This window comes from Copadichromis virginalis, linkage group LG10 (assembly GCF_057382275.1).
Source record: "Copadichromis virginalis isolate Kocher_CV1m ecotype Utaka linkage group LG10, C_Virginalis_male_GT1.1, whole genome shotgun sequence".
Lineage (NCBI taxonomy): Eukaryota > Metazoa > Chordata > Actinopteri > Cichliformes > Cichlidae > Copadichromis > Copadichromis virginalis.
Window position 1 is genome coordinate 23279387 of NC_140627.1, and position 25271 is coordinate 23304657.

Below are 25271 nucleotides of genomic sequence, written 5' to 3' on the forward strand. Positions count from 1 at the left end.
AGACATGCTGGCAGGATTAAATTAAATAAATAGACACAAGCACACAATATTCACGTTAAAGCCCGACTAACTTCGGATATACATCATGATTTACAGGGAATTGTGTAGGAGAATGAGGAAGAAAAGTGATTTAAGTGACACTGATGGCTGTTAATGCCAAATGTACTTGGCCAGGCTGTAATTCAGAAACTGCTGATATACCATCTGTAGGATCTGCAGAGAATAGCCTGAAAAAAGGCAAAACATTCAGTAAGTGCCAGTTCTCTTTATAAAATTGTTTTATTAATGCCCGAGACCAGAAGAGAATGGTCCGACTGCTTTGAGCTGATAGGAAGGCAACAGTAACTCAAGGAACCATTTGTTACACCCAACATATGCAGAAGCCCATTTCTGAATGCACAAACATACCAACTAATAAAATCAACAGAAAGCATATGATTTATGCTCTTGTTCATTTGGATTTCTATCAGCAAGTGACCAAGTACAACATTTCACAAAAGTCTTGACCCATTTCTTTAGATTTTGCTTCCAAGGAGACAGACTTTCTGATTCTGCAATTCAACAAGTAGTCTTGGGGATCTTGATTAATGTATTTATGAATGCAGAAAAGTACATTTGACCTGTCATGCAACACCATCTGGAATGCATCCAATTGGTAATGGCTTTATTTTTCAGCATAACAATGATTCCAAACACTCTGCCAATGCAGTAAAAGCATACCTGGATGGCGAAACAAAACACACACACAATGGAACACTATCAGTCATCGAATGAGCACCACAGAGTCTAAACATCAAAATTATTGAAGAACTATGGGATCATCTTGAGAGAGAAATGAAGAAAAGATACCCTACATCTAAAGAAATTATTTGAGTCTTCTTCAGGAAGTCTGGAGAACTATTCCTGAAAACTAGATGAGGAAATGACAATAAAGGTTGCCTAAGAGATAAAAAGTTCAGATTGCCATACCAAACACTGACTTTCAAGCTTGTTAAATGCGTAAAAACTCTTTGCTTTATATACTCTTTTTCCATGTATGGCTGCATGTTTCGATAAATTGCTTCACCTATTTCCTAAATTCCCAACAAAATATAAAGAAATGTGGCGTGGTGGAATACTTTTGCATATCATGGTATTGAAAGGATAGCTCATTAAACTAAAACTGTATTTCCATGTGTTCATCTTGAGTTTCCAAGTCCCTAAATTTCGTCCTTTTTTGTCTATAGTTATAGCTGGGCTTTGTGCCAGAAATAATTTTAGCAAGACCAAATAAATAGCTTACAACTATAGCAGATTTGAAGCACAATTAAACTTATCTATGGTGGCTTCCAGATGACAAAAATGGGGACAAAGTCATTAAAGCACCATAAAAATAATTTGAGTTTGAATGAATTCAGCCAAAATAATGGTGGTAAACATTCTTACGGGTGATCATGTAAAGTGGAATGCCAACTGTTAACTACCCAAGAGGAGCACAGTGATATATGAGTTTTCAAGGCTTTATGAGGACCAAAGCATCTGTGCATGTGTTTCAGTGTAAAACCGTACAAAGACTTATTAGTAAAACAGGCCAAAAGCCCATAATGCTGATGTGCAAAACTTCAAACTTGTTCAGGTTTTTTCTTTTTTTTAGGTAGGATTTGTGCATTTGTGTGCAAAAGATGATTTGCAAATGGCCAGTGTTCATTAAAGACTATTGAAATGATTGTACCTCCCTGTAGTGAAATGCAAGCTACTTCATAACTTACAGCAATAAAAAATGTTTGGTTTTGATGTATGGGGTTGTATAGAATTAACGAAAAATAAATAATAAATCTGGCAACCTAATGTTTGTCTCTTAACGTGTCATATCAGCCCCCTGCAGATAAAGTTTCAATGTGTGCAATGGGGCTTCAAATATACGATTATTATTTGATTTACTTAGACTTTAAGTTAAATTTACTTTGGTTTTTGTTTTCAGATTTTTGCACAATTTTTAGTTCCAGAAACGCCATCAGGTCGAATAAGGTGCAAAAATTCCACCTGTTGTCTTGATAATACAGGGATTCCATTGATTTATGTGAATAAATCACAGTAATGAATAGAAGTCTCAATATGAAGAGAGTTGTGCTTTGAATTGAAGAGAAAATTCTGCAGCTTCCTGGCAGGATCCCCCCCACCCCCCACCACCAGTACCAAACACACACACAGAGCTGTGAATCGCTACTGGACTCCTACACGGGGCTCACTGCCTTTTGCATCTGCCTCTGATCCCACCATATTCATGACGCTTCGTGTCCGAGTTTACACAGCGGCGCACATCCTGCTTACCGGTGCGTGGAGCCACCAGCGTGCACGGCTGTGTGAGACGCGCAGAGTGCAAGCTTCAGCGCATAGTGCTCTCCTCCATGAAACCTGCTTCCAACCTCGAGGCACTGCGCTGGCAAGGCGCTTCCCAGAATGTAAAGCCAAGCTGCTCTTTTTGTCAGAGGCCTCAATGCGTTGAGGTCGATGTGTGAGCAACTGCTGGTTTAGACACGATATCACGATATACAGGAGAGAGAGAGAGAGAGAGGGAGAGGGAGGGAGAGAGAGAGAGAGAGAGAGAGCTCCATGGGCAATGTCAAGGGGAGCGGCTGACTGAATTCACTGGTTTAAGCATCATGGATAGAAAGGCTTTTTTTTCTCTTTCTCTGGGCGTTGAGCAAATTGCGGACCTGTTGTGTACCCCAGCTGTAGGAAAAGTTTTGTCTCCTGGTTTGGACAAACAATGTCACTGATGTATACTCATATCTGATAATATTTGCACATATCCTATGTCGATTAGATCTTTGGTTTAAGAACGTATACATATCCTTTCCTCTTCACCAACGCTTAGGTCTGTGACCAATTCCAGAATCTATAAAACTAGATTTTAGTTAAATGCTTCACCACAGTGCTGCTGTTTCACAAACAAAGATGCTAAATTTAGAATATGAACTGTGTCGTGCAGACTTCAACTGAGAGCTGCCGAGTTGCTCTGCAGGAGCAAAGAGATTTAGTGCCTTCAGTGGTTTGCTCGGGGACTGACGAGTTGGCTAACTGATGTCCGGAAAAAAAAGCTAGTGGAAAGACACAACCACACCCACAATTTTCAGTAATCTCACGAGTGTCGAACTATCGCTTTTTCTATCACAGTTGTTGCTTTTTAAACAACCGCTCAACGTGTAAAAAATCAAAACACACGCCCACGCATTCTCTCTCTCTCTCTCTCTCTCTCACGCATATCCAAAACAAACAAAACAAAAAAAAAGGAAAGAAACGGGGAGACCCCCATATGCCCCTGAGCAACCTAAAGTCTTGATTCTCCTTTAAATTTTCTCCTAGATTTGCCAGTACCATCAGCGGCAGCGGTGCTGCCTCTCGGTGTTGTGGTCGGGAGTACGCATGCGCCCGGCATTGGAATTACTGCGCTGGCAAGAATAAGTTAGACCTCGTCTTTCCTAAAAGAGCGAAAAAACACAGAGTTTAAATATGGTAGTGTTCAGAAGACGAAGAATGATGTGTTTTATCGTCTGCTTGCTCCCCGTCATTGTGGCCATGGTGTGCGCTCAAAGGTAAGTGACGGAGGATGCTCCACTCGTTTTACTAAGTGTATTACAGACGGCATGGGAAATACTTAGGCACTTCTGTTTGAAGAATATATCCTGTTTGAATCTGATTTTGTCTCTTTCTGTGTTTTCTTCGTCCATAGTGCCAGTGTCAGTGACCCTAGCAATATGTCTTTGGTCAAAGAAACGGTGGACAGACTGTTAAAAGGTTATGATATACGATTGAGGCCAGATTTCGGAGGTAAATGTACTTCTATTTTCCGATACTATGTTAAAGGCAGCGCGTTGTCAGCCTGTGAAATATTACAGTTAATGTGTTAACTGGGCAGTTTTAAGCAAGTAAGGAGGGGGGGAGGATATATCAGCTTTAGAATGACAGTGTAGATAAAATACGACTAACGCCAGAACACATGTGGATGATAAATTGCACCAGCACATTTATTTGAATGACGAGTCTCCAGAGTTGGGGAAAAAACAGTATCTGCTCATTTTTCTTAATATTAACGTCCAACTCAGGCGTTTATTGTCACGGAAATACGTTAGAACTATCTGAGCTAAAGTCAGCAACTTTTAGAGGCAATACCAATACTTTCACTGCTGGCCAACGCATCTAATCCCACCCGAAATGAACACTGTAAACTGTTATTCAGCTGACAAGAGCTAAATTCACAACTGTGTGCTTCCTAGTCATGTACTCATTATTAACCGATATGTCAGCGAATCACTCGGGCTACATCTGATGTGCAGTGTCTTCTTTTTTGTGTGTGCTTGTTTTCATCTGCCCAGGTCCTCCGGTTGGAGTGGGAATGAATATAGATATAGCCAGCATAGACATGGTATCAGAAGTCAATATGGTAAGTAGGCCATTATCACCTCTACTTTTGGGACAGTGTGTGACGATAGTGATAGCTGTTATGCTTAAGCCTATGGTGGGAGATGCCCACCATAGGCTGTGTGAACGTGCCAGATCAAATCAGTGGGCGTGAGTTTGAGACTTCAAAGCCACTGATCATTGTGTGTCATGACACGAATTAAACCTCTTTGGAGCTTTTAAATTGACTGGAATAGATTGACGATTGGTTTTTGGTCTTTTAAGCTGATTGCAGCCTCATTTTCTGAGCAAAAAGGCTGCACAGCCAAGCATCACTAACCTAACACAATCAATTGTTTTAGGGAATAAAGTTCAATCTGCATACATGGCACGCACCTGCAGTGTACTTCCATCTATCTTGAGGGAAGTTTTGATATTAACAAAAGTCTCAACGCTGACAAGATTTTCTGAAACATCGTTTTTGACGAGTCTGTCAAAGCTGGGATTTTGCTAGTAATAGTGACAGTGGAGGAACTTCAGCAGCTGTAGCTATGAGAGGTGATTAAGTTTCATACAAGTGCGCCTCCTAGTGACGATATTATAGAACATCACCTCGGTTTTGAGAGAAACAGAGACATGTATTTTATCACACTGGAAGGTCAGCTTGACACTTATAATACACCAAGCAAAGGGGGCCAAAATGATATTTATGATGTTATGCATTAGCTTTTGATAGGTGCATTGTCACTCCTACATTTTTTTTAAACTTCTTCTTTTAATGTTTTACTTCAACAGTGGGAGCTGGCACATTAGTATTTACAACTTTTACATGAAATGTCTAGCTGTGTCCTGCTGCAGCAGTTGTTTTGGTGTTGCTATCTGTGATATGTTGCATATGTTTCACTCTAGGAAATTGTGGGCTGCAGCACCCAAACACTGTCGCTTGTGTTGTTATCTTCGTGCCTCTGTTGATTCGCAAGAGTGAGAAAACAGATGATAATATGTCTATTTGCATGTATTTGAGGACTTGCACAATCAGTCACACACACACCCACATACACAGGTACGCACACACATGCATACACAATGCAAGTCTTTGGAGCCTAGGACTGTGGCTTTGAATTCTTAATTAAAGCCATGTTTTCTCTGTGTGAAGGATGTTGAAAGCTGCCTTACATAGAGGTTGTTCATGTATATGTACTTGTTAAAGAGAGTGTAGGTTCAGAACTGTACTGTAAGTGCTAAAATAAGATGTATTTTCATGTATCAAATGCATTCATGATGTTCTTTCCATCCTCATCCAGATTAATTATAGAATAACTAAGCATGTGAACATGTTTATGCAATTTATAGATGCAGGCTGGTTAGGAAAAAAGGACAGCATACCATGTGTTACGTTACTAGTGATTCACATTATTTTCAAACTCATTAAACCACATTAGGACCCTTATGCCCTATGGATGGGGAAATTGTCATCCAGGATGACACGATAGAAGTGTTTCATCGTAGCAAAAAGTTATTATTAGAACAACCTTATACTTTTCTCCTATTTTGATCAAGTCTACCCAAATGGCAGGGTTCAGGTTCCCACAGCATAACAGGTCGTTACATCACCTCACTGTACAGTGGGGGTCGAGCATCATGGTTTTTCATTTAATTTGTGTCCTCTCTGTATATTTTCTCAGAAAATGCACAACAGCAGGAACTTATTATTAAATGACAATAGTGCTAGAAAGTAAATAATGATATTTATGTTATTTAGATTACATGGAACAGTGCGGGAAGCAAATCAGGAAACTGTAATAGATTATGAGCTAGATACCATGGTGTGCCAAAACTATTTTTGCTAATACTTTCAACTCCCAACAACATTCAGAAAAAAAAACTGACCTAACCTAACATCATTATTCTTGCCTACAAGCACACCACAGCTGGGATTTATATTCATGCACCCCCACACGGACAAACAACAACAAAAAAAAATCCCACTCTCCATCTAAACACAAAAAAGCTGCTTCTTTTGATCATGAGAAGCCTTTGTTAGGTTTGGCCTACTAAACACCCTCTAATGTGAAAGCAGAGTCATTACCACCTGACCCACTGGAGTCTCATAAAAAGAAGAGGCCACATGTGTGTGTAATGGTCTCAGCATCTTTGATCTCTTGTCTTCCTCTAAATGTAGCCACTTTTCAGGATAGCAGCTGGTGTAGAAGCACTTTCCTTTCTTCCATTTCCTCTACCCCATCTGGCTCTCTGTCTGCCACTTATTTCAGTGCAGGGATAGAACCTCCCTGTGTACTTTCTTTATTGAACGGAAAAGGGTTGAGGGTCGAGGATAATGGAGAGATGTCACAGAGGAATGCATCCAGCAGAGCTGCATTTATCTTCATGGTAGAACAGAACATCCATGTTTTGGTATGTATATATCAATTGAATCTGCTAGTCTGGCATTACTCTATGTTGGAGGCCTCACATCTGAAGCAGAGACACCAGGTGATGGCATATGTATTTGTTGACATTTTGCAAAAGACCTTTTAAAATAAATACATCTTTTGCAGCATTTGTCCTCAGTGTCATAGATCCATTTGCATCAAACTCACTTTAGATGAGTTCTCAACCTAAAAGAGCCTTTAAGCATGGGTGGCCGTCTCTGGTATTCATCACATAACCCCTCATAATATTTATGAGGGGTTTTAATATTAAAACTGTACATGCATATCTTCACTGATGATTGTGCCATATAGAAAACTATATTACATGTTTGGGTTTTTTTAAGGATTGCGGCTTGACAATGAAGAGGATGTGGCCAGTGAAAGGTCACTTGTTCCTGTGTTTTGGACCCAGTGTCACAATCTTTGGCTTGGGACTTTGGATATGATTGTCTAAGACCTAGGGGTCACATTTTTCACTTTTCAGTATGTGACATAAAGAGACAGAGAGAGAGACAGAGACAGATAGGAGAAAGAGCTCTGACATTAACAAGTTACCATGTGGAGAGCCAGCAGCGGTGCTGGTGTTGGAGGGAAGGTCATGTACCTAGTGCTGCAGAGGGTTCATTCTGCGTGACTCAGAGGTGGACATACAGAGAGGGACGCACACTCGGAATACCAATGACATGTTAGACATTCAACCTAAGGCAAGTGGCTTGCAAGCCTTGATTCATGTCGTGGTCAAAATAAAAAATAGAAAAAATAGTGGAAATTAAGTGGGAATATAGAGGCATTAGTAGATCTCCCTTCAATCCTCTCAGTAATTGTCTTCTGCTTCTCTGCTGCTCTGCTGCTCAAGTCTCAATATTTACTTTTGGTTTAGCTCCTGAGCAGTTGAAGTTTAAGCCAGCAGTTTTCACAGGAGAGAAATATTCCTGTCTGAGGATGAAGAAAAGTTCTTATCCCCCTCCAAAAGGCAGAAATACCATTATTGATGCACATAAAGGTCGAAAGGAGCTTATTGATTGTTGGAGAGGGACTGCAAACTTCAGACCCCCTTCAATTTTGGTACCACCTCTCAGCACATCTGGTGTAAATGCATGAAGACTGTACGGAAAACTCTACCGCTTATACTATATATCATAAAGATACATTATAATGGATGTTGGCTGAAAGGCAGGAGATTATTGCTTACCACATGATATTAAAAAGGAAGAAAGATTGTGATAGCACTTATGTGGTATTGCACAATATCTCATCCCAGACCTAAGAGCTTTAAAATGATATTAAGCCTGCTTCTATAGATATGTCTAAATCTATGTCACAGCCACCTTCAGTAATCTGGATAGAGCTGTATACCAATGAGCAGATGACGTACGGAGGAATGTTCAACCGTGTCAGTATTAGTTTAAATAGGTTTCCATGACATGGGTTTGAACACTGAAGAACACTTAGTATAAAATGTCAGTGGGGAAGAAAACATCTGCTTAATCAGATCATAATAAGGTTAAACCAATTGATGGGTGTCATGTAATCTTAGAAAATAATGAGCGCCACTAAATCTATTTTCATTAAAGAATACATCAGCTCTATTGTCTTTTTTTTGTCAAAGCCCACACACTTTGGCAGGGTTTCACCAAAGCTATACACAGGTTGATTGCTGCAGGCTTTGCCAGTACTCCAATTACCCCCACACTCCTGCTCCATGGTTGTTGCATAGTAACTAATGGAAGCGAAGAAGCAATGTGTGAAGATTCACAAACTGAAACACCTTTCATTTGTGGAAGGAAATAAAAAGAAATGTGCTAAAACTCAATCAACATGTGTGAATTTGTGAAGACACACCAATGTTTTTTGGTGTGCAAAGTGTCAAATTAAATGTGAAACTATTAAATCGTCTTTGCTCAGATATAAATTTGAAACAAGCTATTTAGAAAATATTGGTAATATTTATTTGAGTTGGAAATTTTGCAACTTGATGGCATACTTTGATTAAAATGACTAAAAAAAAATCTTCTTTTTTCAGTGTAAAAGTTATAACCATGCCTCTAACTTTGGGAAGGCTATAACTAGTCAAAACGTCTTCATTAAAAGTTACACTTGCTAAAAGCTCATTGAAGTGCCTCGTGTAGTGAAGTGACTTCTTATCCTCAGTCTGTGAACAGACATGGACATACTTAAAATGTCTTTAATGAGAAGTACAGTGTGTCTGTGTTTCTCCCATGCACATGCATACATTCGCAAATCCAAAGCCCTCGCTGGTCTATAGTCATGTCTCATCTCATAAACTGGTATTTTAACAGATCCTCAGTGAAGTTGTTGGAATAATGCAAGAGACCAGAGTCCAGACAAATGCACCCATGGTCACATTCAGGGTTTTTATTTATTTATTTATTTAAGAAAACAAGCTGAACACAATAATTGTACAGTTGCGGGCCATAAAACTACTTTATAAGCTAAAAGAGACTATGGACAGATGCATAGCAGGTTTGCATTGTGCGTTGCAGTCTGCCACAGTAACTTTTGCTTCCAAAACCTACAACATCTGAAGCATCCTTAATTTGTAGTATTTAATCAGCTGATTATGAAAGCACTGGAAAATGTTATGTAAGAATTGTGAACAACCTTTATATATCAATAGAAGAACACATTTGGAAATAAAAGACCTCCTTCATTGTATATTGATGCTACCATGTTATTTGGTAGGAAAAGCTTATAATTTATTTGTGAATACTTTCAGGTTTGTTTACTCTTATTGTAGCAAAAGTTTGAAAGGGGAAAAAAGGCTGATTTGGAGGTCAGTCCAAATAAAAATATTTATCACAGTGAGTATTTTAGTGAAACGTGTTTACTCATACATTTATATTCACAGGGAATATTTTCAACTCCCTCATTATTAAGCTGTGATGCATTTTGAACTTTTCTAATAAGTTCCTGTCCTTGGCATTCACTTGTCTCTCCCACTGCTTCCAGGTGTAACCTGTTTCCTTGGTATAGTTTGTTCTTCAGACAGAAACCCTTGTGTCACAGAATATTCTCCACCCTCTCACTCTCTTAATATTTTCTTTCATGGCAGTTTTCATTGTGATACCTCTTTCCACCTGTAAATCTGGCCATGACTTTCCTCTGTCTAATCAGCATGAAGAGGAAAAACATGAAACGGAAATGGAAATTCTTCACCTTGCATAGAAATCAACAAGTAAATATGACATTGTGCAGAGGATGTTGGAGATGAAATTGTGTTTTAGTGATGACCCTGTTCCTCACTGGAGAAAGATTCTAGGTTCTGAGGCATTTTTGTGTGTTAGTACGTTCTCCCTCTGCATGTGTGGGTTCCCTCCTAGTGCACCAACCTTTTTCACAAGTCCAAAGACGTGCATATTAGGGTAATAAGCGATTCTATTTTGGCTGTATAGTTGTGACTGCTCACATTCACACCTATATCCATGTCGCTGTCTCTCTGTGGTAGACTGGCAACCTGTCATGGGTGTCCCCCACCTCTTTCCTATGTGTGATAGGCTCCAGCTCTGCCTATGATCCTGAATTGGATACATGGTTATGAAAACAGATGGATGGATGCCAGCCTATAGAGTTTTAGTAATCTATTTACAGTTAAGTCATGGGTCACTTGAATCTTGTTTTAAAAAAAGGCATAATTTATGTGGGTGTTTATGTACACAACATAGGATTACTTTTTTATGTCAACAGTAAGAACACATAACCTACAGGTAGGTGTTAGCAGAAGCTATTAGCAGAATATAAATGAGGCTGAAGCTAATAATTGTGTTTCTGCGATAAGACCATGATATAATAAAGCAGGTAAACAGAAATAAGGTTCTAAATGATCCTCTTCATCAGGGAGATTAAGAAAATGAATGTAAAACTTGAACAGAATAAACATAAATGAGGAATTTCCTCCTTTGATGAGCACTGTACACGATAAAGTGATCACCGAGGATGTGCCTCACCAATAAATACCAACAAGTTTAGGGTAAAAAAAAAACACGTGTCAGAGCCTTAAGACTCTGTTTGTTGGCTTTATGAATATAGTATGTAAAGTAAATTTAAATTCTTTAACACATACAAAGCAAGTAATACATGTTCCATCAGTGTTCACATATTTTGGAAACTAGCTGGAATTATTCATTACTAAACTTCTTTATTTTAAGTATTGATTGTTTTAGAGACAGGGCATGGACATCAAAAAGCACTTGTAATGCAATTTTATTAAATGTTATCCTAAAATGTTTTACAGTAATAAAAACAAAGATTTCCACTCGTGTTATCTTTTAAAAAACAATTGCAAATTTAACAAATTAACATATTTCTTAACTAGACCACTTACCATTCACACAGTGTCTAATAGCAATTAAAAGCAACTAAAGTAGTACCAAACTGAGCGCCATGACACAACTGCCTAGCAACAACTGTTATAAAGAGAGTGCTGAAGGATCTCCAATCTGGATTGCTGAGTGTAGCCTGAAACTGTAGAGAAGATTGAGTATTTAGTTGCTCAATAAGCAAGCTAACAGTTGGAACCAAAGTCAATCAGATGTAGCAAACACATTTAAAATGCCGTGGGTAGGCAGTAAATCAAAAAGGAGGCTGATGATCATATAAGCAGGTACAGACAAGTGGAACACAGTGAAGGCTGCAGCAACACGGGAATAAGACAACTTAGGCAACCTGGAAAATGTTTTCTATGTGCTATTAATTTCAGATAAGGTAGAAAGAGAGGTCATTGTGATCAGTGTCAAGAAGCAACAGGAAAATTCAAAAACAGTGGCTGGTGGGCATGAAGAAAGAATGACATAGCTGAAAGTGATATTATATTACTGAGAGCACAGGAAATAGTCAGAGGCAGAGGAGGGAGGAGAGAAAGATGGAGCAGCTGTCCCCATGACAAGATTACCACAGGTTTTTGTGCAGTCGAAATCTCTTAAGCCGTGTGTACAAAGATGTCTGACTAAATAGGGACTAAGGAGTTAGCTTGCCATTATTTCTCATCTCACTGCAGGTATCTTTTTAAAATCACACAACTCGTCTTTACAAAACCTGTCCTCAGCCCCGAGTTATGATTCAAAAGTAGTTTTTCGATCACTGTATTTAATTAGGCGTAGCCAAGTGTTGAAAAGCTTTCACTTGGGCAGTCTAACAATCCCTTTTTGCAGATGATGTGGTTCTGTTGGCTTCATTAGGTGGTGGCCTCCAAGTCTAAGGCCATGGTCCTCAGCTGGAAATAGGTGGAGTGCCCACTCCAGGCCAAGGATGAGTTACTGAAAGAAGGAGTTTAAGTATCTCGGGGTCTTGTTCACGAGTGAAAAGAGCAGTAGATCAACCGACAGATTGTTGCAGTGACTGCAAAAATGCCGGTATGTCCATCAGTTCGTCATTCTAAAGAGAGAGCTAAATGTAGAAGCCAAGCCCTCGATTTAACGGTCAATCTATGTCCCTACCCTCACCAATGGTCACAAGCTTTGTGTAGCGACTGAAAGGAAAAAGTAAACGGATACAAGCAGCAGAAAAGAGCTTTCGCCGAAGGAAACCTAGCTTTTCCCTTAGAGATAGGGTGAAGAGTTTGCCCATCCGGGAGGGGTTCATAGTACTACTCCTACAAATCGAAAGGAGCCAGTTGAGGTGATTCGGGCATCTGATGAGAATGCCTCATGGGCGCCTACTCGGTGAGGTGTTCCGGGCATGTCCCACCAGCAGGAGGCCATGGGGCAGACCCAGGACACGCTGGGCTGGCCTGAGTACACCTTCTTGTTCCCACGGACAAACTGGAGATGGTGGTTATCCGCTTAGGCTCCTGCCCTGTGACCCAGCCCCAGATAGGTGGAAGAACATGTACGTATGGATGGATGGTATTTAATTAGGTTCAAAGTTTAGGCACAGTTCACAGCCTTGCTATACTTAGCCTCTCACTTTTCATCCTGTTCCATCATAAGGTTAAAAGTGTTGAACCTTAAGCTGTTAAAAAGTTTCTGTGCTGGGTTGAATGCAAGCTAAACAGCAAAGATGGATATATTTACTGCCAGAATACCATTGTCTTACTGCACTTTGCCTCTCTGCACTCTTTCCTGTTAAGGAAACTGGATAGGCAGAACAAAGAAAGGAACATATGGAGTTCAACACTTTCGCAAATGCAAAAAAACAAATTCACTAAAACTTTTCAAAATATTAAAAGCTGGGTGTCCCATGGGTACACTAAATTGTACATGGAGGAATCCTTTAAGTGTTTGGCCACTGCATTTTCACATCTTGATATAACTCAAATCTGGTTATCTTTGAAATATCAGCTGAGTTTCATACACCCATCACTGTATCCACACATGCACCAGAAATGTACTTCTTAGATTGCTATTAATATTACAGACATTGCATATTGTACAATTAGTACCATAGCTCTAAATGTCAAGGGAAGGAAGGCATGTAATCAATTCCCTCAGGTTAAACAAGCTCACTAGTTAAGCATCTGATTCACTGCTGCCTGTGACAGAGAATGATGGGCTGGATGTTCAGACAACAGCACATTCCCTGCAGCAGTAGGTCTAAAATCATCTTGTTTTCGTGTCGGTGGGCAGAGCAGGGCGATTTAACAGCATATTGCCACTGTTCTATTGAGTATTGCAAGGTAATAATTTCTACCCTTATATTATGTTGCTCTGTTATATTTTCCCGTCTGTCTCTCTCTTTCTCTCTCTCCCTCCAAAGTGTATCTCTCATTTTCATTTTTTCTTTGCCTATTTGATAATGACACAAGGCTGAGGCCCTGCTGCAGGGGGGATTAGACAGAGTTACAAATCAAAGTGGGTTAATCGGCTAGCCTACCATTTTTGCAGGCATCTCTCAGTTCAGTGGTCCCACTACTCTATTTGTTTGTGTGTATTACTGTAGTGTTTGCGCACACCTGCTCAATGGTTGTTGTTTTTTTTTGTTAGTTTATTCGTTAAAACAAAAACCAGCAAAAAATATCACAACATATTTCTTTTGAACTTTTTATGGACTCACCTTTGGAGAGACAAATTAGGAGTGACAGTACAATCAACCATCCGCTTTCAGGAAATAAACCCAAGATGGCTTGTGTGGTTGCATACAAAGTCAGTTGATGAGCATGGTTCTGGTGATTCTCCTGCCTTCAGGTTTGGACATTGTGGACTCTTTTTTTGGAGACTGCTGTTTGATTTTTTGTGTGCAGCAGAAAACTCTCCACGCCAGGCATCATCCTGCACATGAAGATTGGGTCACATTCAGAGCTCTTTGCACAAGTTTGAAGTCCATGTTTAAATCACAAATGAGGATTTGCAAGTTTAGTCCTAGACTTCCAAGGAGAAAATGTAGCATGAACTATGTGCTGAGCTTTAGAACCTTTTTATTCAACCCCACATACTGATGAATATTCTTAAAATCCTGTTAGTTGCTGAAACTAAGACAGTCAGCACAGTGTGGAATGGACTGGACTAGGACACAAACAGGTCTAATCTCAGATTCCTCAAAGCTAGTGTTATTTTTGCCAAAGACGCTGAGCCTATATAATTACTTAATTCCCAGTGTTAATCAGTGATAAATGTTTAGTGGCAGCTATTTTCCTTTGATTGAAACATTTTTTTAGCCATATGCTGTCATGGCTGGATGCCAGGTGACTATTTATGCATTAAAGATGGTATGATATGTCTCTGACACTCACAGTTTACTGTGCACACATTTATCTTCAAAGCTGAGAGCTGCACAGTATGTTGTGTCACTGAAGTTGTGTTACAGAAAAGCAAAGACAGATGCATATAATACTCATAGTCACAGCCACATTTGGGTGCACTTTCCATTTTGCCTGCTCTTTTTCTTAATAGGAAGGGCACGAGTTGAATCACGATCGACTGTGTGTTCAAAATATGAGTGTTAGTGTGTAAGCATTGCTGTTGAGTGTTGTGTACCAGGGATAACACTCATCACTGCGTGGGATCTATTTTTAGGTTGTTAATCAAGTAACATGTTCTGACTGACACACTCAGTATGATATCCCATGAAGTGTGAGTGCAGGGAGATTGCTTCATTTTGGCTCATCCCACTGCAGTGACCTACCAGAGGTCAAAATGATGTGTGTGAGAGTGCAGATGCAAGTCTTTGCTTTAGTGCCTGTTGTCAAACAACAAAATAGCTCTGTACAGTGTTTCCAGATGCAAAGGGTGCCAGACACATTTACAGAGATTTGCTTCTCTTTATTTGTATGTGTTTGTTCTCTTTAAATGCATCCCAAAAATTGGACAAGAGGGAAGGGTAAAAATATGTTTTTTTTCTAAAACGTCTATTATGAAACAAGAACGGTCATGACACAGAAAGATGCCGTAATTATCCAGGGAACAATACGACACAGCGTAGCCACTCACATTTAGTACAACCTTTTGAACAAAGTTAAACATGTCAGTAGGGCAAAATTTTAGAGTGACATGAAGGTTACAGGTTATAAAAGTCAGATGACATTTATAGTCATCAGAACTAAGCAAATAAGACACTAATAATATGTAATATACAATTGTTTGTTTGTTTTTGTTTTTCATAATTCTATAATGACTGATGAATTAAAGCCAGTTAAGCACTTGCACTACAGCAGGTAATGTTTGAGATAAAGGATTAGCAGTCACCCTCTACTGACCAATCAGTGCTCAGGAAAATAACATAACCATACATGGAAGACCCCTTATCTCCCAGTGATAGGACAGTAATAGGGACTAAAGTTTTTTTAAGTGTTAAAGGTGTTGTTCTTGTTTTTCTTTCTGATTAGCAATATATAATGATTTGTAAGATGGACATTGTAAACACCTTGACCAAAACACAATTGAAAAGTGTAAATTATAACACATAGACATGGACTTCACACCTGACATTTGAGGTAAACAATGATTTCACAGGCTACCCTTACCACAGCAGTTAAAACATTTACTCTCAGTTTATTGTTAGTGTAGATGTTATTCACATACATTAAAATACAGTGTGTACAAAAGCGTGGCCACTAAGAGATACAGTGGTTTAATCCTAAAACAGGATAACTATTTGCATTTGCTGACTTTTAATCCAAATTTATAGGCAAGCTGAGTCTACATTTGATAACCACCATAGTGTGAACACATTGCTGAATTGCTAGTATTAAGATAACTGAGCCCAGATAAGACAAAGTTATCCTGGGTATGCTAAACTTGCTTTGTAGTACAGCCGCCGCAAAAATTCTTAACAATGCTGGGTTTTTTTCTCCTATTATAAGAGAATAATGATCCAATCAGTGATACCTGTTAAATACAACAGTAATACTTACCGGGGTGCTACATTAGGAGTCAAAATCAAATCACTATTTCATTAAAATTATTTCATTTTACCAACCAACTGAGAATGTTGTCAGTTGCAATAACTATAATGTATAACAAACCAAATGAGAAAGTTATTTGGAAGATTCTTGACGCTAATCTTTTAATAAACCTTACATGAGGCCAGCAATTACAAAGTTACAATATTTTTTTTCCTTGTGTATATTCTTGTGTGTATATATTTTCTTCCTTCTCTGATTAAACAGATTTATTAACGTGTTTGTGACTGTTTATCTTTGCTATAAATTTGACTGTTGGTCACATGATTTGCTTCATGTCTGGCAATAACATAGATTTTACAGTGTGTGAAAACTCATGATACTAGCTGTCAATGGAGCACAGGACTATATCCTACTTTATCGCAGCTTGTCAAAATACGAGAAGTTGATAATGGCTTGGCAGGAGAACCAGGAAGTGTGGATTGGTTTTCACAGCAGTTGAACGTGGCACAGAGTTGATAATGGGATAGCGCTGAGCGGTGTAATGCAGCAGTAGCACTTGGCCTAAAGGATATGTTTGCTCTCACTTCTGTCTTATGGGAAAGCATTTTAGCATTGTTACTTTTATGCAAGTTACAAGTTTAGTTTAAATTTAGATGGCTAGTTTTCAGTCCAAAAAAACCCAAAACACAGACAATACAAGCTTATTGATCATAGTCTTAGGTATGGGCTAGGTATGATTTTCCCTCTCGTATTTGTTTCCAACAAGATAGAACAAGTTCTGTGGTTGCCTGTTGTGCCATTAAAGGGAGTTTTATGTCCAGCACCCGTGTTGAATATGAATCATGAAACAATTTCTATCTTATTCAACCTTGTATAGACAGCTGTGATAAAGTATGAAATGAGTCTTTTGAAGGGCTTTTCCTTTTGCTGTTGCAGATTCTCTCTCTCGTACTTCTCTCTCTAACTGTGATTTGTGTTTATGTATGTATAATATAATAAGTACATTTCCTAAGTTCAATTCCATTAACAACAACATGTAATTTATATTACATGGCAAAGAAACTATTATAAGGAAAACCCCCAACAATCAGTTGAGCAAACACCTATGAGCAAGCACTTGGTGACAATGAGAAGGAAAAGAAGAAACCTCTGGAAGAACCGCTATCAGGGAGGGGCAGCATTCTGCCATGACCATTTGGGAGATCATGAGAAAGAGGGGGGAAAAGAAAAGCTTAGAGAGAACGGACAAAACAAATACATTTTATATTGCAATACTAACAGTTTCTTGATTGATAAATGGTGGTACAACTTGATAGCCAGAAGAAAGTACTGTACTTTTTGTCACTCCCATATATGAAATAAGGTTTTTTTTCTGCACATTGCAATGGCTTAAAATGTTCATCAGACCTTTGGGAATTTGTGAGATCACTGTCGAAGTTACAATTGTAGATAAACAAAATAATTCTCTTCAAACAGTTATATAAGGATCGAATGGCTCCTAGCAGTGGGACAGATACCACATGCTCCCAAAGCACCTCTCACAGAACACACAAGTGAAACAGTCGAATGCCTTCTCCAAGTCCACAAAACACATGTAGACCACTTGGGCAAAATGTCATGTACTCTAAAGTATCATTGAGGGGGTAAGGAGGTGTTCCAGTGTTCCATGACCATGGACATGACCAGTTCTTTTCCAGCACCCTGGCATAGAGGCTGAGGAGTGTGATCCACCTCTAGTTGGAGCATATCCTTCGGTCCCCTTCTTCAAAAATGGGAAGCACTACCCTAATCTGCCAATCTAGAGGTACTGCACCTGATCTCCACTAAACATCGTGGAGGTGTGTCAACCAAGACAGCCCTACAACATCTAGAGTTTTCAAGCAACTAAGGAGTTGTTTAACTGGCTCAGTGACCTTGCCCCCGGTGATGGACGAGTCATCCCCCTTGTCCCCAAATTCTGCTTCCTCTATGGAAAACTTGTCGATGGGATTAATTAAGTCCTTGAATTATTCCTTCCACTATCCAAAAATATCCTCAGTTGAAATCAGCAGCACTTCACCCACACTCTTCCACCATACACAGTGGAAAAAGAGAACCTCCTTAGTCGCCTGACAGTTTGCCAGAATCTCTTTCAGGCAGTCTTTTTCCGTGGCCTCTCCAAACTCCTCCCACAGCTGAGATTTTTCTTCAGCCACCACCAAAGCCACGTTCTGCTTGGCCTGTTGGTATCTATCGGCTGCCTCCGAATTCCAAAGGCTAACCAAGATGGATAAGTCTCCTTCATCAGCCTGATGGCTCTGTTCATCTCCAGTGTGCACCATCTGGTTTGGGGGTTACAACCATAGCATGCACCAACCACCTTGCGGCCACAGGTCAGTTCAGCAGCTTCAGCATTGGAAGTGCTAAACATGGTTCATTAGGACTCAATGTCCCCACTTGCTCTTGGAACACTGTTGAACATCTGCCAGAGGTTGGACTTGTAGAACTCATGGATGGGGGCTTCTGTCAGGTGTTCCCAGTTTACCCTCGCTATACGTTTAGTGACCCCAGGTCTGTCCAGCATCCTCCCCTGCAACCTGATCTAACTCATGGCCAGGTGGTGATCAGTTGACAGCTCAGCACCTTTCTTCACGTGTGTGCGGAATTAATGGTAGCTCTTATGATGCGATTACAAAATCGATCATCAACCTGCGACCTAGGGTATCCTGGTGTACATGCACTCATGGATACCCTTATTTTTGAACATGGTGTTTGTTATGGACAGACTGTGGTTTGCACACATTGCCCACATGAGCGTTGAAGTCTCCCAGTTAGACTACAGAATCCCCCAGGTTGGTTCCACATTAGACAGATCAAACCACACAAAGATATTCAGCCTTTTGGAGTTGCCATGTAAGACCTCAAACCTTAACCAAACAGACATGATCTCAAGGGACTTATTCACATTGGACATTCAAAGAATATGGCTTCACTAACACAGCTGTGTGAAAACGGATTGCCCTATAGTCATCTTGAATAGTATGCATGACTAAAGTTTCCGATTAAAAGTTAATGTTTAAGTAACTGTGGCCAAAGGAGATTTTATTATTAATTAAATATCAAAGTTCAATGTTTTTTGAATGCCTAATTGTCACGGTTTGCGGGGGCAAGCCGTGTGGAATATATATAGGACCAAAAGGCGGCAGCTCTGGTGCAGGTGAGTGTTTATTAACAACAAAAATGCAAACAACAAAGGCGCTAGGAACATGAAACTGAAACCTAAACTGGGTAAACTAACACACAAACCAGGAATGACGGTGCAGGGAGGTCCGGGGAAATACATGCAGGGAGACCGAGGGGAAACAACACAGACGAACCAGCAACGAGGACACGGTAACACACACTATAAATACACATGCCAGGAATCAGGGGATGGGAAACAGGAGGGGAACACACCTGGAATACATGATAACTGACAAGGCAGGGGAAACGTAAACAGAACACACTGACATAAGACAGAGCCCTTCAAAGTAAAACAGGAAACACATACACGTAATGACACAGACTCAAAGACGCGGACAAAACACAGAGACTTACTACACTAAGGAAATACACAAGCAGGGAAGACATCAACCAGAGGGAACACCACTAAATGCTAGAAAATACAAAACTATCAAAAGTAAAAGTACATAACCAAAAACACTGGGTCACCGACCCAGGACCATGACAGTACCCCCCCCTCAAAGGCTGGCTCCAGACAGCCCAACAAGAAAAAAAAAAAAAAAACAGCCAGAAAAAACAGAAAACAACCCGACCAGGGCGGGCGGCGGGGGCCCAGGAAGGAGGGCTCGAAGCAAAACAAAACCGGAGCACCAGAAGGCCAAAAGACAAAAACAAAAAACGAGCCCAAAACCAAAAGAAACGAAGCACACCAAAACACAGGAAAAAAAAAAAACAGTCCAAAACAGAAGAGTCCAGGGGGCCGACAGCACAGGAGTCCAAAACAGTTCGGGGGGGCCGGCCAGGGGGCCGACAGCACAGGAGTCCAAAACGGTTCGGGGGGGCCGGCCAGGGGGCCGACAGCACAGGAGTCCAAAACAGTTCGGGGGGCCGACCGTGCGGACGGCAACGGCGGCGACGTGGATACAGTTCGGGAGGCCGGCCGTGCGGACGGCAACGGCGGCCACTCAGGCGATGGCGGTCCGGGGGCCGGCCGTGCGGAAGGCAGCGGCGGCCACTCAGGCGATGGCGGTCCGGGGGCCGGCCGTGCGGAAGGCAGCGGCGGCCACTCAGGCGATGGCGGTCCGGGGGCCGGCCGCGCGGAAGGCAGCGGCGGCCACTCAGGCGATGGCGGTCCGGGGGCCGGCCGCGCGGAAGGCAGCGGCGGCCACTCAGGCGATGGCGGTCCGGGGGCCGGCCGCGCGGAAGGCAGCGGCGGCGCCCAAGTGTCAGGCGCACCGGCCGAGGCTTGGAGGGCACAGGACCAGGCGACGCTGAAGCAGAGGCAGGACCAGGCGTAACAGGAGCACAGGCAGAGGCTGGACCAGGCGTAGCAGAAGCACAGGCAGAGGCAGGTGGGCCAGGCGTAGCAGAAGCACAGGCAGAGGCAGGTGGGCCAGGCGTAGCAGAAGCACAGGCAGAGGCAGGTGGGCCAGGCGTAGCAGAAGCACAGGCCGGAGCTGGCGTAGCAGATGGTGGCTGGATGGGCTCCTCGGGCCCTCCAGCTGATGTAGCATGGTGCTGGTGCCCAGCTGACGAGGAAGGTTGCTGAACGGGCCCCTCGGACCCTCCAGCGGAGACAGGAGGCTGAACGGGCCCCTCGGACCCTCCAGCCGACGAGGCGCGAGGCTGGTGTGGTTCTCCGGAACCACCAGCTGACGAGGAAGGCTGCTGGACGGGCTCCTCGGGCCCCCCAGCTGAAACAGGAGACAAAGGCCGGAGCGGTCCCTCGGACCCTCCAGCGGAAACAGGAAACAAAGGCCGGAGCGGTCCCTCGGGTGGCTGCTTAAACTCCAGGGGTCCAGAATCAGCTGAGGACTGGGACCTAGCCTCTGGGGAAGCCCTGGAGCGGCAAACAGTGCCAATGGCGGCTGAACCAGGAAAAGCACCTTGAGGTGAAATTAAACTTTCTCCCTGCACGGAGTGAATGAGTGAAGCCGATGATACTGGGGCCTGCGCTACAGGCGGCACTGGGGCCTGCGGCACAGGGGCCTGCGGCACAGGGGCCTGCGCTACAGGCGGCACAGGGGCCTGCGGCACAGGGGCCTGCGCTACAGGCGGCACTGGGGCCTGCGGCACAGGGGCCTGCGCTACAGGCGGCACTGGGGCCTGCGGCACAGGAGACTGAACTGAGGGCGGCACAGGAGACTGAACTGAGGGCGGCACAGGAGACTGAACTGAGGGCGGCACAGGAGGCTGAACTGAGGGCGGCACAGGAGGCTGAACTGAGGGCGGCACAGGAGGCTGAACTGAGGGCGGCACAGGAGGCTGAACTGAGGGCGGCACAGGAGGCTGAACTGAGGGTGGCACCGGAGACTGAACTGAGGGTGGCACCGGAGACTGAACTGAGGGTGGCACCGGAGACTGAACTGAAGGAAGCACAGGAAACTGAGCTGAGAGTGGCTGCGGGGGAGCTAACTTAGCTGCCGGTAGCTGCACAGGCGATAAGCAGCTCGCGTTGATATCCGCCACACAAAACGCAGCCCCTGAATGAACAGTCATGCAGTCCGAAAATGAAAAACAGTCCTCACTCACCACAGCCGGCGAATTAGAAGTCCGAACGTCCAGCTGTGGGGTGGCGCGCTTACGGCGCGATCGGCGTCTCCTCCCCGCAGACGGCTCCGACGGGCCGGGCAAGATCACATCCGGCGAGTCGGGCAGCGAGGCAGGAGTGGCCGAGAGAAGGTGCGGTGTGAGCCGGAGAAAAGCCTGCATAGTCGGAGGAAGCGAGTTCAATAGCCATGGCAGGCCGGAAAAGAGCCGTTGCAGCCGGTCTTCTGTTGCACGGCGAAGCTCTTCCGGGGGATGTTCCAGCCATAGGCTGAGAAGGATCTCCACGTTGTACGTGATGTCGTCCTGGAGCTCCTCGGACGGATTTACAGCCGCTGGGTCCATGGTGGCTGGTTCGTTCTGTCACGGTTTGCGGGGGCAAGCCGTGTGGAATATATATAGGACCAAAAGGCGGCAGCTCTGGTGCAGGTGAGTGTTTATTAACAACAAAAATGCAAACAACAAAGGCGCTAGGAACATGAAACTGAAACCTAAACTGGGTAAACTAACACACAAACCAGGAATGACGGTGCAGGGAGGTCCGGGGAAATACATGCAGGGAGACCGAGGGGAAACAACACAGACGAACCAGCAACGAGGACACGGTAACACACACTATAAATACACATGCCAGGAATCAGGGGATGGGAAACAGGAGGGGAACACACCTGGAATACATGATAACTGACAAGGCAGGGGAAACGTAAACAGAACACACTGACATAAGACAGAGCCCTTCAAAGTAAAACAGGAAACACATACACGTAATGACACAGACTCAAAGACGCGGACAAAACACAGAGACTTACTACACTAAGGAAATACACAAGCAGGGAAGACATCAACCAGAGGGAACACCACTAAATGCTAGAAAATACAAAACTATCAAAAGTAAAAGTACATAACCAAAAACACTGGGTCACCGACCCAGGACCATGACACTAATTGGTGTGTTAGTAAATGCACACAAATCTAAGAAACTTACCTGTTACTGTCTTCTGTGTACTTTTTGAAGCAGATACTTAAATATTTTTAAATGGAAGGTGAAATATGAAAAAATGTTGAATTGTATTTTTGTTTGTAGAGCACTTTGAGCATTAAGGCTTCTTGATGCTCATCTGAGATTATTAATGGTATACATTCATGATGGCAAATATAGTTCTCAAAACAATTCAAACTGATCTATTTGCTTAGGATCTCTCCCGCACTATCATATATGGACTTGCACCTTCCTAAAAAGTGATACATTTGCAACCTATTACATTTAGTTTCAGTGAAAGCAATGCAAGTTCAAGTATGTAGGTCATCTGTTTCAAATCATCATTTGTTCGTACTTAAAATGGCTTTGCAGTTATCATTCCACTTTATGCCCTTCCCATCACTGATATTTTATATGTTTTTGTAGTGTTGTCAAGACAGATAGAATTATGGTCCACAATAACACATTTCTAGTGTTATCCTTGTATGGCATTGCCCCACATACACATACATACATTTTGGCACTGACACCCCTAAAGCACCCCTGTGTGTATTGTAGGTCAATCCAGCTGTGAGGAAATATTGCTTCTTCAAGGGTATCCTAGCTCAAGGAGATACTGTATTCAGACCATCAAATCTGAAGTCACAAAACTATGTGCATGAAAAAGAAAGAGACATTTGCTCCTAGCTACATAGGTAAACTGGAATAAACTGTATTTGTGGGTCATGCATATCTTTATAGCCAATTTTTTTATGCTCACTGTGGTTGTATATTTTCCTTCGATCTGGAGATACTGCATTAGCTCACTGTTGACAATGTGTATGTGTGCTGTGTACTTCTTGTTACACAACTTGAATAACAAACAGGTTCTTCCTCAGTTCCCCAAACGTCCATAATGCATGAGATGCTGGAGTCCAGTAGATCAGCGTATTTCTATGTGCATTGTATATGTGCTGTAGTAAAAGGATAGTTGTAGAGAGCCTCAGGAAGGAGCATCAGAAAGGTAGATATTTGACAAGTTTTCAAATGAGTATATGCATGCAGTGTGCACCACACATTTAGCGTCATGAGACATGCAGGTCACACACATATACCTGCCCACACACACATACCCCCACCCAAAACCCACACATGCAATCTTTGAAAGCAGGAGCGGTAAGTGGAACAAATAACATGCACTGAGACAGACTAATTTTTTTTCCCCCTTCATCTCTTTGGCTAGCTAGCCTTCTGATGTGAATGAGATTGAAAGCTCCATCAGCTACACCCTGTCTTTCAGTGAAATTCAAAAGCACCCTAATAATCTGCGTCCTACTCTGTCCTCTCTTCTCTTCCCCATCACCCCCCACTGACCCCCTCTCTGAATTGCCACTCCACTCTACTACTCTCCGGGGATGCAAAAGGGCCTGCAGATGCTCCAATCATCTCTAATAAATTGTATGTAGTCAGTTACGCTACACAGCTGCCAACTGGCAAAGATTTTAACCTCTGCTTTGGGAGAACTCTGGGAAATAAAGGTTCCTCTAAATTCAATTCACCTTCAGCGATCACTTTTGAAAGCTATGTCCAGGCCAAAGTAAATGATGAAAAGTATAGAGGGAGAAAATGGGTGACACACAGAAAGAGACAAAATAGAGAGACAGGAGCTACATGATGGAAAGAAAGATTAAGCAAAGTAAACAAACAAGAATCTGGCAGTTATTAAAATACATCGTCTGGATTTTGACCAGATGATGTATTTTATATATAAAAAGAGTATAAACAGTTTTGGTCAGATAAATATCCTCATGGAAATTAAATCTCAAGACCTGAGCAACAAACAAAATTGATCATACTCTTTCTAATAAACTCACATTTGCTACTCTTATCACTCCAATCTCATGTATTAATCAAGAGAACACTAATAATACTGGTCCTAATAATTTGGGAAAATTTTACAAGAATCCCTTAAATTTGCTTACACTTGTGATTATGAGGTTTAATCACTGAAAAATATGATTTAAAAAAACTCATTTATTTTTTTTGCATCTGTTTGATATATTTTTACATTATATGTATTTTCTCTCAGCTTGACCACCTATAAACAAATACTAGTGTTATTAATTCTGGAGCAAACAGGCCAAACAAAACCCCCGCAGCAGCCCTTGTGTAGTTTCCTGTTGCCTATTTACTCCATGCAGTGTGCAAGCTGTTCTAGATACAGCTCTGAATCATAACCCCAGACTGAGAAATACATGTCACTCTGCTCTGGAGGGATGGATGTTTATTATTAGACTTCTTTAGAAATGCTGTGCCCTATTCCAGGTTTCCCGTACCCTGTCGATGATGGCGTGAGGGCCATGGGAGACAGGAAATTGAAAGCCACTTGTTGTTGGAGGGCTTTTTTGGAGGAACTGAAGTACTGGTGTACTAAAGTATGGGCATATGGGTGAGTGGC

At 42.1% G+C, this 25271-nt stretch overlaps 1 protein-coding gene across 1 annotated transcript in view; it reads left to right on the forward strand.

Moving 5' to 3' along the window:
* The first annotated feature begins 3228 nt into the window (after positions 1 to 3228).
* The window catches only part of gabrb2b (gamma-aminobutyric acid type A receptor subunit beta2b), a 66821-nt gene continuing 44778 nt past the window's right edge, over positions 3229 to 25271 (forward strand). The window contains exons 1-3 of the mRNA XM_085470728.1: positions 3229 to 3575; positions 3713 to 3810; positions 4356 to 4423. Coding sequence (XP_085326854.1) covers positions 3493 to 3575; positions 3713 to 3810; positions 4356 to 4423 — 249 coding nt within the window. The 5' untranslated portion in view covers positions 3229 to 3492. The remainder of the gene's footprint in view (positions 3576 to 3712; positions 3811 to 4355; positions 4424 to 25271) is intronic.